This window comes from Sphaerodactylus townsendi, linkage group LG16, assembly GCF_021028975.2.
Source record: "Sphaerodactylus townsendi isolate TG3544 linkage group LG16, MPM_Stown_v2.3, whole genome shotgun sequence".
NCBI lineage: Eukaryota > Metazoa > Chordata > Lepidosauria > Squamata > Sphaerodactylidae > Sphaerodactylus > Sphaerodactylus townsendi.
In genome coordinates, this window is record NC_059440.1 from 1,770,843 (window position 1) to 1,789,012 (window position 18,170).

General features: G+C 49.2%; 2 protein-coding genes across 2 annotated transcripts in view; both read right to left on the reverse strand.

Annotated features, from left to right (window-relative positions):
* NLK (nemo like kinase) overlaps positions 1–18,170 on the reverse strand; it is a 543,928-nt gene that overhangs the window by 495,063 nt on the left and 30,695 nt on the right. The window lies entirely within an intron of this gene.
* Positions 3,105–9,967, reverse strand: LOC125445611 (LYR motif-containing protein 9-like). The gene is made up of 4 exons (XM_048518767.1): positions 9,823–9,967; positions 6,947–7,079; positions 6,306–6,398; positions 3,105–3,512 (listed from the first exon to the last, which is right to left on the reverse strand). The coding sequence occupies exons 1-4, from the start codon at positions 9,834–9,836 to the stop codon at positions 3,495–3,497; spliced, it is 258 nt and encodes an 85-aa protein (XP_048374724.1). The 5' UTR covers positions 9,837–9,967; the 3' UTR covers positions 3,105–3,494.

Consider the following 18,170-nt stretch of genomic DNA (forward strand, 5'->3'; position numbering starts at 1 on the left):
AGAAGAAGAAGAAGAAGAAGAAGAAGAAGAAGAAGAAGAAGAAGAAGGCCCCTTTCTCTCCTGTAAGGAGACTCAAAGGGGCTTAAGATCTCCTTGCCCTTCCCCCCTTTCAACAAACACCCTGTGAGGTGGGTGGGGCTGAGAGAGCTCCGAAGAGCTGTGACTAGCCCAAGGTCACCCAGCTGGCATGTGTTGGAGTGCACAGGCTAATCTGAATTCCCCAGGTAAGCCTCCACAGCTCAAGCAGCAGAGCGGGGAATCAAACCCGGTTCCTCCAGATTAGAATGCACCTGCTCTTAACCACTACGCCACAGCTGCCCTCCTTTACAGAGAGTTTTAAAAAGAAAAGATTTTAGGCCCTGTGAGACACAAAATGAAATCCCATTCCTGTTGTCTGGAAATTCATAAGTCATCTTGCAGAGAGTTCGTCGTTGATGCTGGAAATCCACAAATACGCAAGGTGGGGAAAACCCATTAAATGCATCAATTCCTTTCCACTTTGGAGCAACATTTACGAGAAAAGACTGATGTCACTTTTAGGGAAAACCCCTTTCTGTGGCTATGCCAAAGATTTTCCAGTAATTCACTTCTGGTTCTTTCAAGTATGACATGATGTGATTCCAGCTGACGAGTGTGTGACTATCCTAGAGGGGCTTTTCAATGCCAGACCTGCACCCAAGCAAACCCGCTCTTCCATTTCCTTCACTGCTGCTACCCTGCAATTCCCTACTCATCAGAGGGAATGTTCACAGCCATCTATGATATCACAACAACCCAACCAGTGGCTTAGAGAAGGCTACTGTATGTAAAATGAAAGCATATGCACAGAATTTCATATAGTATTCTTGATTTACTGGGATTTTTTTCCCTTGATATATTCATGATTTAGCAAGAGTCCTTTCAACCAGAGTAAGGGTTAATTTGCTCCAAGACCAATTATGCCCCCAAGGCTACCTTGTACAAATCAAGCAATCATACTTGCAGTCATCACTGTGTATGTAAGGAATGAGTTGTTGTGTATTAGTGCAATGCCTCCAAGCATCAGTTGCATCTCAATAATCCTTTGGAGTCGCCCTACCTGGTCTCTTCAATGGCTCAGCTAAATCAGGCAAGGCAAAGGTGGCTCCTCTCTTTTCCTCAGAACCACCAGAGGTCTGCAACTCCGCGGCTCTCCAGGATACCATAGACTCTAATACAATTCCCATCAGCCCCAGTTGGCCATGCTGGCAGGGGCTGATGGGAATTGTAGTTCATGAATATCTGGAGAGCCGCAGGTTGCAGACCCCTGCACCAGAGCAAGAATTTTAGAGCCCTTTGGTAACCCTTTTAGCAAGTTTCTGCACAATCCAACAGCCTGAAGAAGGAAGATGATTGATTCCACGAAGATATGTAACATTTTCAAGCCTCCCTGACACCCTCCCAGATTTTGTGGATGAAAACAGGGACATATTTTGCACACCCCTCTTCTTCGACCAAGGGTCATTTTGCAAGCTCTGCGCTCTCAAATCATTGCACGTTGCTGAAGAAACATCCCTGCTGTGTGGGTTTCCTTTGGAAGAGCACAGCCGACCCTCCACAGATTCAAAAGTAAAGAGGAATTGGTTCTCTTAGGTTATAAAAGGCATACAAGGTGGTGGGGCTGACAAACTCCTTTCCCCACAACAGACACCTTGTGAGGCAGGTGGGGCTGAGAGGGTTCCAAAGAACTGTGACTGGCCCAAGGTCACCCAGCAGGAGTGTGTAGGAGTAGAGAAACAAATCTGGTTTGCCACATAAGACTCTGCCGGTCATGTATAGCACTGGGGACTCAAACCCGGTTCTCCAGATTAGAGTCGACCTGCTCTTATCAACTACCGTGAGAATACTGGCTTATAAGACTACTTTTTTGGAACCCTGGGAAATCATCTGTAAAGTCTGGGTCAAGCTCTTTATACACACTGGAACTGAGCGGTAGTACTGAGCGCCCAGGGATCTTGAGCCGCAGCTCTGCTGCTGCCTCCACGCACTGGGTTCAGTTCCTCACTCCTGAACACCTTAAATCTTGGTTCTCACTCTAGCTTGGCCAGCTGCCTGCCTGCCTGCCTGCCTGCCTGCCTGTGCAACTTCAGCCCGTTGCCACCACCTGCCATGATCCCGGTGCATGCTTTACCTTTGGAGTCAGCCTCCTGTCGGGCGTCCGGTGGGACTGGCAATACTTCCACGAGTCAAGGTGTTGCTACTGGACGGGAGGGAGACTCCTGTGCCTGAGGAGCCCCTTCCTTATTTCTGCAAAAAACCAGGAACCAACGCATTCAGCTCTTTTTAAAAGGCGCAAGAGGCTCCCCCCCTTCCCACACACACACTTGGATCTTAATCCTTTTCTGCTCCCCAAGGATGGAGCTGCGGAGCCAACGTGGGAGAGGGGCTCCTGGTTTCACTTTCCCTTCTGCCTGGTCGGCTGATCTGGAAACTTGGTGAACATGAAAGGGTGGGCGGGTCAAGTTTCTCCTCTTCCTCTGAGTGGGAAAATTTCCCCCAAGTTGTTCAAGTACCGCATTCTTGTGGAGTTCTCCTAGAGGCTTCTCCAGCAGCTGCATCGTCATAAGCATTTGACGTGAGTCCTTACTTGCATGAAGTATAGCCCAAACTCTACATTTTAACTGGAAAAGGGGGGGGGGGGTCGTCTTATAGGCCCAGTCGTCTTATACGCCAGTATATATGGGTACTGCATGCTGGCTCTCTGTTCTCATGCTACGCTGCCCTCTAGAGGCATATATGAATATGTCGAGAAAGACTACTTTTATTTTCTTTACATGGAACAGGGTTGCAATCTCCTTTGGATCCAAAGCTTGGCCTTAACCATGGCTTGCCTTCTGCTGCTCTAGCTGGTCAGGCCATCTCCATTCTTCCTGCAAACTAAATTCTACAGCCAGCAACCTAAACCAAGCGTGTGGACAGGGACCAACATACTCCCTCAAACTATAAACATAGTGTGTGTTTTTAAAACTGGATCCATGGAATACTCCTTTACTATTGCCAGGGAATGCTTCCATTTAAATCTGCAGCAGACACTTGAATCAACATTTTTTCCACAAGTTACAAGCAACAACGTGATACCCAAATGCTTGGTTTTCATAATATATAAATATTTATTTATTTGAAATATGTATAGACCATATCTTCTCTACCAACTGTGGACTGATCTAGTCGTGTCTCGTCGCAGCCTTAAGCTTCAAGGATTTCCCAATATTTTCAGAATTCCAGCAAGACGGCTAAATTTAGTATTTGACCTAAGAATGATTTCCGTGGTTTCCCAATGTCCGTCTGCTCCCCACAGACTCAGCCAGGAACTTCATGCCATTCAGAACTTAATCGGAGTTCAGCCTCGTTTGCAAGAGGCCTCCTGCCCACCCCTGGATGGCCAGCTGGCTGAAGCCGGGAGACGACTGTTCCCTTCAGTCTGCAGTGCAGCATCCTCTAGTCTTCATCAGATGACTTCTTGCCCATCACTTCCTCTACTTCTCTTTTTTATACTGAAAGGAAATACCATATATAGCAAACTAGGAATGTCAACGTATGTCAACAGTCACGATTTATTGCCTGTCTTCCTGGTGCCCCCTCCAAGGACGTAGGTAAGGGGAGGGGTTTCTCGGGTTCAAACCCCCCCATTGCATGTCCGAAGCTCCGCCCACCATTTGTGGGTTTTTTGTATTTTAAAGTGTTTTTTTTGTTTTGGGCCTGTAGGGGACGCATTTAGGTTATGCCTCTTTCAGGGTCATTAGGTGACACTCTTGAAGATTACCATTAAATTTGGCTTAGGAGTTTGTTCAGGGGTGGTTAAAGTTATGGACCTCCAAAGTGGGTGCCCCCATCCCCCATTGTTTCCAATGGGAGCTAATAGTAGATGGGGCTACCCTTTTGAAGGTCCATATCTTTGGACCCCCTGAACCAAACTTCACTAAACCTGGGTGGTATCATCAGGAGAGCCTCCTAAAGATACCCTGAAAGTTTGGTGCTTCTAGCTTAACAACTGCACCCCTAACAGCAGGAAAATTGACCCCCCAGATTTCCCCAGATTCTCCTTTTGAATCCAACCCCTTTGGCATGGATTTAAAGGGAGAATCTGAGGTCCCCAGATTAAACCTTGAAAGTGATGCTGTTTCAGGGTGGGGGACAATCCATCCCCAAACAGCATCACTTTCAATGTTGTTTTAACTGGGGGGGGGGCAGATTCTCCCTTTAAGATGGATTTAAAAGGAGAATCTGGGCTCCCTAATTTAAACACCATTGAAAGTGATGCTGTTTGGGGGTGGATTTCAGCATCACAGCAGCCACCCATTGGGAGGGCGCAAACCTCCCGTTTCGCACCAGGCTCCATTTCACCTAGCTAACCCTCAACCTGGAGGGGAGGGAGAAGGACTGCCGCCTACCAGCCTTGGGAGCCCAACTGGTGGGGGGGGGGGCAGGCAGGGCAGGGGAGTTTGCCATACTCCTGGCCTTTGGAGAGCTGGGCTTTTATAAGCACTGGAGTGCCTCGGGGCTGGGCTTGGGAGGTGTGTGGCCATGCCTCCCCACATGTGGGCTGGTGTGGGGAGTGGCCTCTGCCCCCTAACCCCCCCCTCCCCATAAAAAAAATTCTATACCCCACGCCACTGGCCCCCTCCCTTTCTTTCTAGGGCAAAGCAGGACACACACACACACACACACACCTTCGCACAACATGGCATTCACAGATGTCATCCTGAGCAGGGCGGATTTGGTACTTCCAGATAAGTTATGGGATCATTACTACTGAGTCAGCTCCCTGCCAGTGCATGGGCCAATTGGCCGTGGCTGGCAGGGCTGGATGGGGAATTGTAGTCCATGTAACATCTGGAGTGCCAAAGATTCGCCACCAAGGTCCTAGGATTACATGAGGGAGAAGAATGGGGATCAGGTGCCAAAATACTGTGAAAGATCACACTGGAGCCATGCAGCTGGCTAATTCACAGCTAGATTTTGAAAGACTGATAATCTATTTTAGGAGAACGATGGTTTCCTAATTCATTCATTTTCTTTGCAAGGGTGACTCAAAGCAGCTTACAACACCCACAGCCAGACACAAGCACAGAGGCCCCTCGGCCCCTCCCCCCCCCCACCAGCTCCAGACCAGACGGTGGGGATCCCAGACTAGCATGCCCTCCCCCCACTACTCCTGAACCCTGCAAGCAGTACCAGAGAAAGCTGCACAGTGACTTGCACGAGAGGAGATGCAGTGCTCGTTTGGCTGCTCAGCAACCGCCAGGCCACAGCTATGACAGAAAGCACTTTCTGTAGGAGAGCCGGTCTGGATGCAATCGTAACCAGGGTGCACAGCATCTCCGACGGCCAGGTGAGCATCAGGCTTAAAAGAGACAAAGGGAATAGCTTCCGTCTGGTACTAACGTCTCTCCTACGTGCCTGTACCACAGACTTTGCTGTGCTCTCGCCCCTGCTTGCTTACCTCCTGTTCTGACCTTGGCTTGTGCGCCTGACAATCTTCCTCTTGGCACCCCCTTGACTCTCCCACATTGCCCCAGCATGACTTCCACAGCCCTTCCTCACTGAGGCAGCACTGGGGTGGCCGAGTCCAGGTAAGAGAATCTGCAGGTGAGGGAAACTATCCTAGCGGTGGAGGATGTAAACTGTGGAAGTCACGCTGGGGCAGTGGAGTGGGGGGTGGGTGGGGGGGAATAATAGAGTCCGGGCGAGAGAATTCTCTGCAGGATACAGGACCCCACGCACCCTGGATCTCAGCCACCAGTGCTCAGCCACCTCCCTCTACACATCCTACACAGGTGGGGCTACCTGCTTCTCCAGTGCATTTTTTTGCACATAACCTGGCAATGCAAAGGAGAACGGAGAACGTGCTCTATGGGAAACAACCACCTTCCACTCCGTATTCCCAAAATGCTTTTGAGGAACAGGGAGGACAACATCGAGTTCAATGATGCTGGGAGAAAACCTTTCAAGGTCCCTCTTCAACAATGGTGAGCAGCAGCGAGGGTGCCTCTATGCAGTGATGAGGTGTGGTGCAATTTTCACCCAACCCACTGGGGCAGTGTGAAACACCTAAGCAGGGAATAACACAATATCAGAAGTGCCACAGGTGATTGGAAACAGGGAATCGGAGGTCAAGCTCCTCCTGGACCTCTATCTTCACATGGTAAAATGGAGATCTGAACTTAGGGACTCTGAAAAGTGTTAGGAGGAGTCAGGAGATATACTTGGGATACCATCTAATGCAATACCCATGAGTTCTGTGCACTCCAAACTTATGATCCACATCATCATAGGGGATTACTCACTTTCTCCATCACCCAGTCTGCATCTTCAATGGCTCTCTTGATAATCTGCTGGATTCTCTCAGGATTGTCTTCATCTGCATGAACATTGAAGCTCTGAAAAAGTTTGATCAAAAACACAATTTGTTATTCGTTGATTAATTCTATCAATAATATTAGTTACAATCTGTACAAACTCAATTAGAACATCATAAAATAATTAGTAATAGGTTATATATAATTGCCCAAAATTGTCCAAATATATTTCAAACGTTTTTCATGGAGTAAACTCAACTCTGTGCAGCCCTCTGTTATACTGAAAGTCCGTAGGACCCTTCATACTCGATTCCTGTGGAGGAGGCAACAAGCAGAGAATGTGGCCTTTGTGCCCTGGCTGAGATGTCTTCTGGAGACAGACCTGGTGGTCTGCTGCGGGAAACAGGGTACCGGACTCAGACTGGAGTGCTCAGCCAGCAGGACCCTCGTGGTAGCTTCCTTGAAACCTCGCCCTCTCGCCTCAAGCTAGTTAGAAAGCAAGAGCTTTCCGCCTGAGCTGATCATTCCCCACTGTTGAGCTTCCCAAAGGCACTCGGCCCCTGCTGAAGACGCAGCACTGGGCTTGGGGGAGTTCTCTCCCTCCCAATCCAGCAAGGCTATCTCCATACCTGCCTGATGGCGTGCCTGTAGTGCTCTCGGACGTTCTCCCCGGGCAATTCCTTGCAGCAACGGAGCAGGTAGCGATACAGCTGCAGGGGCCTCTTGACTAGTTCTGCACCAGGGAGGGGAGCCATCGTGTGCCTGTGACAAGGAAATAAAGTTTCGCATACAGGAAAATGAGCGGAGTTCACGGCTGGCCAGGCGGCTCAGTCTGCCGAAGCCAGCAAAGCACTTGGAAGCCTGAGGGGTGTGGCCCGGGATTCTCCGCAACATCCCAATCTTCTCCCAACCATGGCCTTGTGCTGAGTCCCATTGTAGGTCCCTAGCAACAGAGGCAGAATCCTGTCCCTATCTGCATAACCCCTGGATTTCACAGAGAAATGTGCCTTTGATGTACACAGTCGAGGCCATCAATATTCTTGGATCAGCACAGAGTTACGCAGATCCCTGCCCCGAGGACATTTCAAAGTATGTTTGGTGTTTGAAATATGCTGCCACAGGAGGTGGTGATGGCCACTAACCTGGATAGCTTTAAAAAGGGCTTGGACAGATTTATGGAGGAGAAGTTGATCTATGGCTACCAATCTTGGATCCCTCCTTTCTTTGGATCTGAGATTGCAAATGCCCTCAACAGACCAGGGTGATCGGGGAGCAACAGCCACAGGCAAGGTCCTTTGCTTTCACATCCTCCTGCATGTGAGCTCCCAAAGGCACCTGGTGGGCCACCGCGTAGTAGCAGAGAGCTTTCGGACTAGATGGACTCTGGTCTATGTTCCCAAGTGCCTTTAGCAAGTAATCCTCAGGTGCTTAGAAGCAGCAGCAGCAGAAGGCCATTGCTTTCACATCCTGCATAATGAGATCCCAAAGGCACCTGGTGGGGCCACTCAAGCGAGCAGTGCAGAGTGCTGGACTTAGATGGACTCTGGTCTGATCCAGCAGGCTAGTTCTTATGTTCAAAATGCTGGCCAAATGAAGTTATCTGGACTTACGCTTCAGTTGGAGGTGACGAATAAGTCATGCCTGAGAGGCCTGAAACCTCTTTGGCTATTGGTTATCATGGTCCTGGCAGGAGAAGAAATCTACAGTATGTTTACAAACTGTAGAAGAATGTCAAATTATCTCTCTCTCCCACTGTGCAAAGCAAAAACAACTTCTCCCTCGAGGCCTGGAGAGACATCCTGCCACACTCAAAGTGCCAATCAGACATTTCAAAAGTTTACCACTCCTTTAACAGTTGGCCACCAAAGTTACCAATTAGAGAAAATGCCATTCTGGTTTGCTTAGCAAATAAGTCATGAAGGCATGGGATGCAACATTAACCTAACACAGGGGGAGGGGGGGCGGCTCACGGGCACCTGCTCTCTGGGATGGCTGCTTTCTGTGTGATGCAATCACGTGCACTTTAAAGACATGATCTGCTTTCTGCAGAGAAGGCATGGATTCATTGGCAGAATATCTGCCGCATTCCCAGGGAGTCCCAAGTTTTGTTCCTGCTTATCTCCTGTTGGCTAAATAACAGGACATCAAATGTTAGAGCCAAGTGGTTGCGCTTGTGTATATATAAACCACATGAAAACATGTGCAAAATTTAATCAACTGAGAAATGTCCGCAAAATCCACAAATCTGCCCAATTTGCAAGAGAAGAAATGGAAGGTACCATCAGCAAAGGGTTGTAGCTGACATTCTGACTCTTTATCTCACAAACTGGGCACCTGGAGGATTTAATTTGATTATTCTCTGTTGACTGGATTTCATCCATATTTTTGTACAACTGGGTGGCTGCATACATGTGAGCACACACACTTCGGAACTAAGTCTGGCACCTGCTGCTTGCCTGCCAGGATCCCTTCTTTCTTGGCACAGCTGACTTTTGGGGCTGCTGTTTTCCTCCTCCATTTTTTCCCTGATAGCTGAAGTTCCTGGGAGCAACCTCCGAGCACGACCCGAGGAGACCCCTCCCCCAAAGAAGAGGAGGCAGAACTGGGCAATAGACTGACCCAATTCAAGATGGCTACGGATGGTCAGAATTGTATCGAGAGCCCAGCTGGGTTCTGTAACACCCACTGCCACCGCTGCTCACCCGCTGCCACCACCCAACTGCCCTGTTTGCACGCTCACCTGCATGCTGCCACCGCTCAGCCACCCTCCCCAAACGCTTCTCGGCACCGCAGCGGAGCAGGGCGGCCTTCCCTGGGTGGCCTCTGGGGAGACGGCCTCTGGCTTTGGGGAAGGCACGGGGGGGGGGGGGAGCACCCTTTTTCTCCCTCCCGCACCCATTCGGTCTCTCCATCCTCACATTCTGCCCCCTTTCCCTCCCTTCTGTCCCCCCACCCACTTGTGCCATGGAGGTTCATCCGGTGACCTTGGCCCAGCCAGTCACTCTCAGCCTGGCCTTCCTTGCAGGGCTGCTGTGATTGCAAAATGGAGACGAGCACGATGGGTTCCCACTGGGGAGACAGCCGTGTGGGGAAATTCCTGAAGATCCGGGTCTTCAGCAGGGCGTGTCTGCGTTTCGGGGGCGGAAGGAAGACGAGCAGGGAAACCCCGTCGCAGCGTCCACCCTCCCAAGCAGCCATTGTCTCCCGGGAAACAACCCCCTGGGATTGGGGCTCCACCTGGGGGTTGGCAACCCTGACTTGATGCAGTTTCTCTGCCCATGTGTAGACTGCCCCGGGAGCGAAAGGAGCCTTCCAGGGAGCCACTGCGGCCTCCGTGCGTGCGTGCGTGCAAAGCCACTCCTTGCTCCGGGCCCCGTTTGGCGCAGAGGGGGCCCCGGCTCCACCCGCGCCCGCTCCGCTCCCGCTCCGCTCCACACGGGCCGAGCCCCGCGCGCCCCCTCCCTCTGCGCCCGCCCTCATGCGCATGTCTCGCGCCCTCCCTCACCTGGGCGCCCGCATGCCCCGGCCCGCCCCGGCCCCTTGCTGCGCATGCGCCCCGCGTCCTTCCGGGGCTTTGGGCTGCGGGGAGCGTCAGGCCTGCGGCAGGAGGCTGGGAAGGGCGGCGCGCCCCCTGGCGGGCGCAGGGCGCGGCTCAGGCTTGTGCGGGGGCGGGGGGGGGGGCTCCCGCCGCGGCCTTTCCAGCAGAGACGCAGCCGCGCGCCCGAGTGTCGCGTCGGAGGCGAGGCGGGTGCCCTGCAGACCGGGCAGCACGTGGAGTAGACCCGAGTGGGGTCCTGAGTCGGTCTGCTTGGAGGGGCGCTGCCCACGGGCAGGCCGGGCGCGTGCATGCACGGAGCACGCTTTTGCATAAGGAATCAACAGTGTGTCGTGAATGCATGAGTGAGACTGCGCTCTGGGCACTGCACTGGATGCCCACGAAGGCACGGCGGGCCTGCGCCGGGTTCAGTAGAGATGGGTTTTGTATTCAGGCGATGCAGTGCCAGCCCGCCAGGCTCACGTGTTAAAAGTGTTAGGCACAAGGGCAAGGCCCCGTCCTCAGAGCTACGGCTCTGTCCGGCTACTCAAATAACCATCCCAAAAGCTTCTTCAGTGGTCAGAGATTTATTGTTTCAATTCTGTGCAGAGGAGGGAACTGTTAGCAACAGGGAGGAGGTTCAACGGGGCTGCTGCTTGTGTAACATAATTTATACCCTCTTACAAACATCCCTCCTTGTCTTCTTGCTCATTGGTTTGAGTCAAGTGAACGTACAGACCTGGTCATCTTATCCCACCTTTTACCACACCTTTCCATCCCATATTTCTAATGTAACTTGAGTCTAAAACACCTCATGTATAAAATTTCTATAACAACTACTGGTTTCTATAGCAATCAAGTCTTCTGCTAATTTCTTATCTCCTTGGTGGGGCCCCGTTTCTTTCAACTCAAGGCCAGTGTCTGGCTGCTCTGAGTTTCGTTTCTCGCTTCCTTTGTGTTAACCAGACTTTCAGTAAGATCAGTACCAGACTCCATCAGTTTCGTTAGCTAAGATGATTTTATGTAACGTACTCCACCCTTTGTGCAAGCTAACTATGTGTGTATATATATATGGCTTAAAACACTGTGAACTATATATGTGTACATATCAAAAGGAAAGTCAAGTCCTTGTGCGGATGAAAAGAGAACACCAGATGATTTCAAACGGATCCTCGTGAATTCATATGATTTTTCCATTGGAATGAAATGAAATCACCATGAAACTGTAGAGCATGTCTTAGTCTACAGGCAGCACCAAAACAATCACGCATCCCACGCACCGTGGCAACACAGTGGCACAAAAACCTGTTTGGAAAACATGGATCCTCATGATTTTTGCACTAAGTCACCCTAAAATCACCACCACATCACAGCTCAAGCCCTTTGCCGCATGCATAAGACAAACCCGCATCCCACGCTTGGTGGCACCGCAGACACAGTGGCACAAAAACATGGTTAAAAAGGATCCTCCTGATTTCCTCACTTAATCACCCATAAATTACCACCAAATCACAGCTCAAGCCCTTAGCCACAACTCAGAACACAACAATCACTCATCCCACGCTCCGTGGCACTGCACTAGTGCAAAAACGAGCAAGATTCAGATGATTTCAAACAGAACCTCGTGAAATCATGTCTTAATCTACAGGTAGCACCAAAACAATCACGCATCCCACGCTCCATGGCACGGTAGTGGCCCAAAAACCTGTTTGAAAAACATGGATCCTCATGGATCTGACTGGTTTTTTCACTTGCTCCCCCAAAACCACAACCACATCACAGATGATTTTTCCAAACAGGTTTTTGTGCGTTGCCACGGAACGTGGGATGCGTGATTGTTTTGGTGCTGCCTGTAGACTAAGACATGCTCTACAGTTTCATGGTGATTTCATTTCATTCCAATGGAAAAATCATATGGATTCACAAGGATCCGTCTGGATCCGACTTTTACCTTATAAATCAAATAAATAGCTACCCCGCCTTTTCCTCCTTATCCCGCTATCAGCCTGTGAGCCATTTTCTTTTCTTTTTCTGCTGGTACCAAGAGGTAAGGATGGGAAATCTACCTCATGTAGGCTGGTGAAATTCTATCTTTTATGGAACTTGGAAAATCTGAATTCTCACCATACCTGAGGGGGAAAGAGCTTCTTTTATTAGGTTTCTGTACCCCACTGCAGGTGAAGTCAGGAGCAGGCCAGACTTGCAGTAGAGAGGGTGGTGACCCTCGCCCTTCTTGGTGTCCTTTGAATCTTTCTCTTTGGCAAGGCTGAATAAAAACCTTATCGCACAGGTTCGAACAAAAGGTGGCAGAAAATATTTCCTCTTTCACGGAACGCTCATTGGAGACTTGGAGGTAGAGCCTTGGGGGGGAAGCAACCTCAGCAGGGCGCATTGCCAGACCCTCCCCCCTCCAGCGCAGCCTTTTTCTCCAGGGGAACCGATCTCGGCAATCTGGAGAGCAATTGTAATTCTGGGTAATCTCCAGCCCCCACCTGGAGGTTGGCAGCCCTCATTCGATTGGAGGAAAAGGCACTTTTTGGAGGGTGGTGTCTCTGGCATTATGTCGCTCTCAGGTCCGCCCCCTCCAACCCCATCGTCCCCAGACTCAACCCCCCCTCCAAATCTCCAGGTGTTTCTTAACCTGTAATTGGTAACCCTGTCTCCTTCACACCCAACAGCCAGCCTACCTTTCTCTGCCCCACTTTGTTCCAACCCCCAACTGACTCTAGCCACTGGACACAGGGCCACTTGCCTAGTAGGGACTCCTCATGGAGTTGTGGGGAGGCACCTCCCCCTTTGCCTTCTGTTCACTAACCTACCTTTTATCTGCCCCCCCCCTTCATCTACAGGTGTTATTTATTTACTTGTTTTACACTTCACCTTTCGCCACAGTGAGGAACAAAGCAGTTTCCAGTACCCTGTGACATCGCTAGGCTGAAAGTGTGTGACTAGTCCATAATCAACCCGTTAAGCACTCGTTTCATGTAGGAAGAGGAGTCAATAGATACTGTTTCAAAATAATCTGCCCAGAGTAATTGATTTGCATAGAATTGCCCTTTCACGACCCATCTCAATGTTGAGATGCCTGGAGGGAAGTAACTTGAACAGACTGAATAATAATTAAGGCCCATCGTCAGTATGGAATAGATTGACTGGTCCATCAGATGGCTTGTTGCTTGGCTCTGTGTGATACTATTTCCCTTTTCAGTCCCATAACGAGGGGGATAAAGCTGAACATCTCAGGGCCTGAAGTCTGCCAAGAGGTTTTGAAGGAGGTGGGCAAGGGATCGGCAGGCAAGGGACAGATGCTCATTCTGACTTATATCAAAGACTGAAAACCTTCAGTCACTGAGTTCCGGCAAGGAGATCTTTAATTATCTTCCCAGCCAAAGCATCTTTATGACCAAGAATAAACAGTGGAGAAAAGCAGAGAAGAATCGATTGTTCATTACATTCTCTTGCTCATGTCGTTACTGAAGAACACTGTCAATAAACTCATCTGTAAACAGCCAGTGGACAAGAGAAACACAAACCCATCGCTGGGTTTTACCTGAGTATCTCTGAAGATAGACTTAGACTTTCAACTGGTGTGGGTGTGGGGGGGACCCAGAGTAGTGGCACTGGAGTTGCCTAGACATTCCTTTTTCAAATAAAACCCTAGTTAAATCCCTGGAAGAGGAGAAGGAGCTGCTTTACTATTAATAACTACAAGCTGGAGGCCTGTAACAAAAAAATGGGGGGGGGGGGCGGGGGCGGGGAAATAAACAATTGAAAATCCCTCCTGGCCCAACCTAGATCTCCTACTTCAGGTTACTATAAGAGCTGTTGAAGGTCAAATGATGGCATAAAGAGCATTCCAGAGCTCTAGAGCGGATGGTCACCTGCCTAATCTCCGAAGGGAGAAGTTTAACGTTGCCAACCCGCAGGTGTGGCCCAGAGATCCCTTGGGATTACCACTGATCTCCAGTCTATAGTGAGAATTTCACCTGGAGGAGAATTTCACCTGGAGGGCAGAAAATGGAGAGTAGACCCAGCCTATGGCATACCCTGTGGAAGCCCCTCCTCTTCGAAAACACTGCCCTCCCCAAACTGACTCCCCAGCCTCCAGGTGGGGCCTGCAGTTCTCTCAGAGTGGATCTCTAGACCACAGATATAAGTTTCTCTAGGGGAAGGGGCAGTTTTGCTGGGTGAAATCTAGGAGTCTCCAACCCCCACTATTACCCTCAGAAGGCAGTCTCCACTTTAGTTGTGGGGTGGGGTAGGGGGGAAATGTGCTGGAGAGAAGGAATTGGGGGGGGGGGTGTCACTGCCATCTATAACCTTTCTAACCATCTATAACCATCTATATACCAGGATAGTCCTGGGTGAAAACACTCAAATGACCAAGAAGCTATATCATTAAAATTGGTTTTATTGAAGAATAAAATAATAAAAACAAGAAGTGTATTTTAACCAATGAGCACATGCGCACAAGATGTACAATAGTTGGCTAAGAGGAAAGGGAGGAGGTTGGGCAGGGTTTCAGGGACGGCTCATAGTTGTCAGCCTTGAAGGAATGTCTTGGCCAGTGGTGGCGAACCTTTTCGAGACCGAGTGCCCAAATTGCAACCCCAAACCCACTTATTTATCGCACAGTGCCCACACTGCAATTTAACCTGAATACTGAGGTTTTCATTTAGAAAAAACGGTTGGCTCCGAGGCGTGCATTACTCAGGAGTAAGCTTGGTGGTAGTCGGTGGCTTTGCTTTGAAGCAACCATGCAACTCTTCCAACAGGTGAATCATGACCCTAGGATGGTTTACTCAGAAACAAGCCCCATTGCCAGCAACCGAGCTTACTCCCAGGTAAAGGATCGTGCTTTAGTTCTTCACATGAAAATCAGTGGGATTTAACAGTGCTTAACAGGGTTACCTACAGTGTCTCCCCAAAACTAGGTCTTAGGTTTAATGCTAATAATTGAGCCCAGCGGCCCAGGCCAGCCCAGATGGGGGGGGGGACTCTGTTTGCGCATGCCCACAGAGAGGGCTCTGAGTGCCACCTCTGGCCCCCGTGCCAATGGGTTCGCCACCACTGGTCTAGGCAAAGCCACCCTGCAGAGGACAATGACCCGTGTTTCTAGGAGCAAAGGGGCAAGTGGGGGTGCATGTGGAGAAGATACCCACATACCATAAATGGGCAAAGGACCAATAGTCGAGGCAGCATCAGATAAGCCGGCAGGAAAGTCAGAGACACATAATTGATTGATCGACTACAAAGGAGTGGAAGCTTCATGCATCAGGACCTAAGAGAGCGCCTGGCCTATTCCCTTGAATACTGATTGGCTGGGGTAAAAATCTGCAGAGCCAATCAGATCTCCGGTGTTCAGTCAGAAGCCTTGCTGGACAAAAGTCCCACCTGGCCCTGCCTACTTTCTATGTAAATTGATGGGTATCAGAAAAGGCCCCAAGTTGGGCTCTAAACAACCCACCACAACTGTGGGGATAGCCACACCCCTCTGCACCTGACAGCTAAGGGTTGAAAACACCCTGCTGGTTTCCAAAAATAAATTAAACACTACTACTTTTTACTAACTGGCAAATAGTGCAAAATATCAGGCATACACAATAATTGAACATATACAGGAAAAAAAATATGTATTAAGCCAACTGTGTTTCAAAGAAAATACACACTACTAGGCAATAACACCTCTGAATTAGTTGTTATTTTGCCCAGGATTTATCAAGCCTATTCCTGTAAATAATAAATACAAATAAAAAAAAACAGGTGTGCATATATTTATCAGTCTGATGCTCTCAAACAACTACAATTCATAGTTACTTTTCCTGGGGTTTAAGTCAATCTATTCAAAACCCTAGGACCACAACTTATTTGTGCTGTCTTCCCTAAACCTTATGGCCTAGGTTTACTTCTCTTTCACAACAGGCAATGCTTTATACAGGCTGCTGCAGCCCATCTAAGAGTTCTCTCAGAAAGAGTTAATTTTTGTGACCCAAATATGGGGACCCGTTTTAAAGTTGCTGGAAATTGCTTTTTAATCCTAGCTTTCCAGGATTGGCTCTGGCGCCATCTGCCACTCGCCAAGGGGTGCTTCGCCCCAGTTGCTGGCCTTCTCTCATCAAAGGCTTTCTTTTGTGAAATGTAACATTCTTCAGGACCATCACACAATAATAAGCAAGGAAATCAAAGGGAAATTAGTTTGTGGTTTTGTATGTTGTAAACAATTTGGGAAGGTCAGAATTCCAAACACCAAAGGACAAATAGATTTGTGATTTTCTGCTATTTTTTCTTCTCAAAATATCTACAGGTTATCTGAGCCTTGCCATTTTCCTGTCCTGGTTTCTCTGATTTTTAGCAGCCTGAGCTGCGGAAACCATAAGGTTTTGTGAAGACATTTTTAATCTATTAATCTATTAAAATACTTGGCCTTTTTCCTGGGCTCAAGGCATCTTTGCTACTTCCATGCCAAGACAAATATTCCTCTGCTAAACACAAGTGCAGCATCGCTGATGCATGGTAGTGCCCTGGTGCCAAGCTGACCACATGCCCTGCATATCACCACTGGCCACACCTCCCATTATGATGCCACTTTGGATTTAATTTGATAGCTGCTATTGGGAGCAAGACTGGGCCCTCACAGCAGGGATCTCAAACAGAGATCAAATGACTTTCCAAATCAAAATTAAAATCAAGGGCCATGTTAGGTTCCAACCCTAAGAACACATTCCTGGGATAAGCCCAGAGGTGGGATCCAGCCAGCTCTCACAGGTTCCCGAGAGTAGGTTACTAATTATTTGTGTGTGCCGAGAGGGGGTGACTAATTGGTGATTTTGCCACGTGATTTTTGCCTTAGTTACGCCCCTCCTAGAGGCGGTGTGAAAAGGAACTGCACCTGGGGTGCGCGTGCCCTGCGTCTTTGCCACAACCCCGCCCAGGAATGCCCCGCCCCCCGGAATGCCAGGTCACGCCCCCGTCTTGCCCCGCCCAGCCCCATTGGAATTACACCACTGTTTGAATCCCACCACCATGGGAACCTGTTACTAAAAATTTTGGATCCCACCACTGGATAAGCCCCTTTGAACAACTTGAGGCTTACTTCTGAGTAGACCTGCTTTGGCTTGCTTCCACAGCCCCTAATATTTCCCCTTCTCTCTGCTCATTCTTGTGTTGCAAGTCAGATGGTGCAACCAGATGGAGACCGCACTTCTAAGCAGAAATCAGCCCCACAGCACTTGGGAATGAAAATTCCCTGCTCTTATGTCTCCTGTGAGTCATACGGGGGGTCCCCCATTCACTTGGGCCCCACATAACGTTCAGTTGAGCCTTGAGTCAGTGGAAGAGGACACCGCGGCCTCATCCTTTGGAGCTACCAGTGCAAACCTGTGCAGAGTAGATTTCAGTGGGTTTAGACTGAAGTAACTCTACATAGGATTGCACATTGTACATTGTATGAGCCAACGGGCCCGTCCTGACCTTTTCACAGCCCTGCAGGCCAGCCGACAGGCAGCTCACAAGTTTTCTGCAGGCTTTGCTCCGGCCTCCTCCACAGCAATCTTCTCACAGGCACTTTCACTTCAGTGAGAGAAGCAATGAAAGCAAGGGGAACCAGTTCCTTTCTACGACAAAGTCCAAAGCCTTTTATTCGCTGTCATTTAAAATCACAAAAAACCAACCATCTTTCAACAGTTCCAAACATTCCAAACGATAAGGATTGGTTTCAGTCTACTGACCAAGAATCAAGGCTACGTACTGAGTGAATCACTCGCAAAACAAAACTTACCTCCTTGCTTTTCCCCCTGCAAAGCTTTATCTTGTCTCCTTCCTTAAACAGCACCAGCTGTGTTCACTCTGAGGAGATGGTAATTTATCTCCTACAGGCAGCATTCCGACTGGTAAAGCCGTTTTGCTGTAAGATGCAACCCTTACATACATACATGAACTTTGTTGTGGATCTACAAGGCAGTAGAAAGTTTTCTGGTACACCCCAATTATTCCATGTACCAATGCTGCTTAATGTTTGCACATTTGAGACTTGACTTCATAGGCCCCGTACCAAAAAGACTGCCATTTGTCCACCTGCAGTGGGTAAACTTCCACCCTCAACCCCAATCTCTCACCCATGAGAAACAGAGTCGTGGGGAAAAAATAGCTTGAAAATAGCCTCCAGAGAGTGACGCTTTCAGAATTTCCCCCTAATCTCTATGGCAAAAGATCAGGGGAGATTCCTACAGTATCACTCATATGTGATGCCCTATGACAAAAATCCTAAAACTTACCAAGGCTCAAGTGGCTGTGACCTTTGGTTATATTACAATAAAGGT

Bases quoted from the DNA above. Each gene is read 5' to 3' on its own strand.
- LOC125445611 (XM_048518767.1), bottom strand. The intron at 6,399-6,946 runs GTATGGAGATAG...AAACTTTTTCAG, and splicing joins ACAGGCACGCCATCAGGCAG to AGCTTCAATGTTCATGCAGA.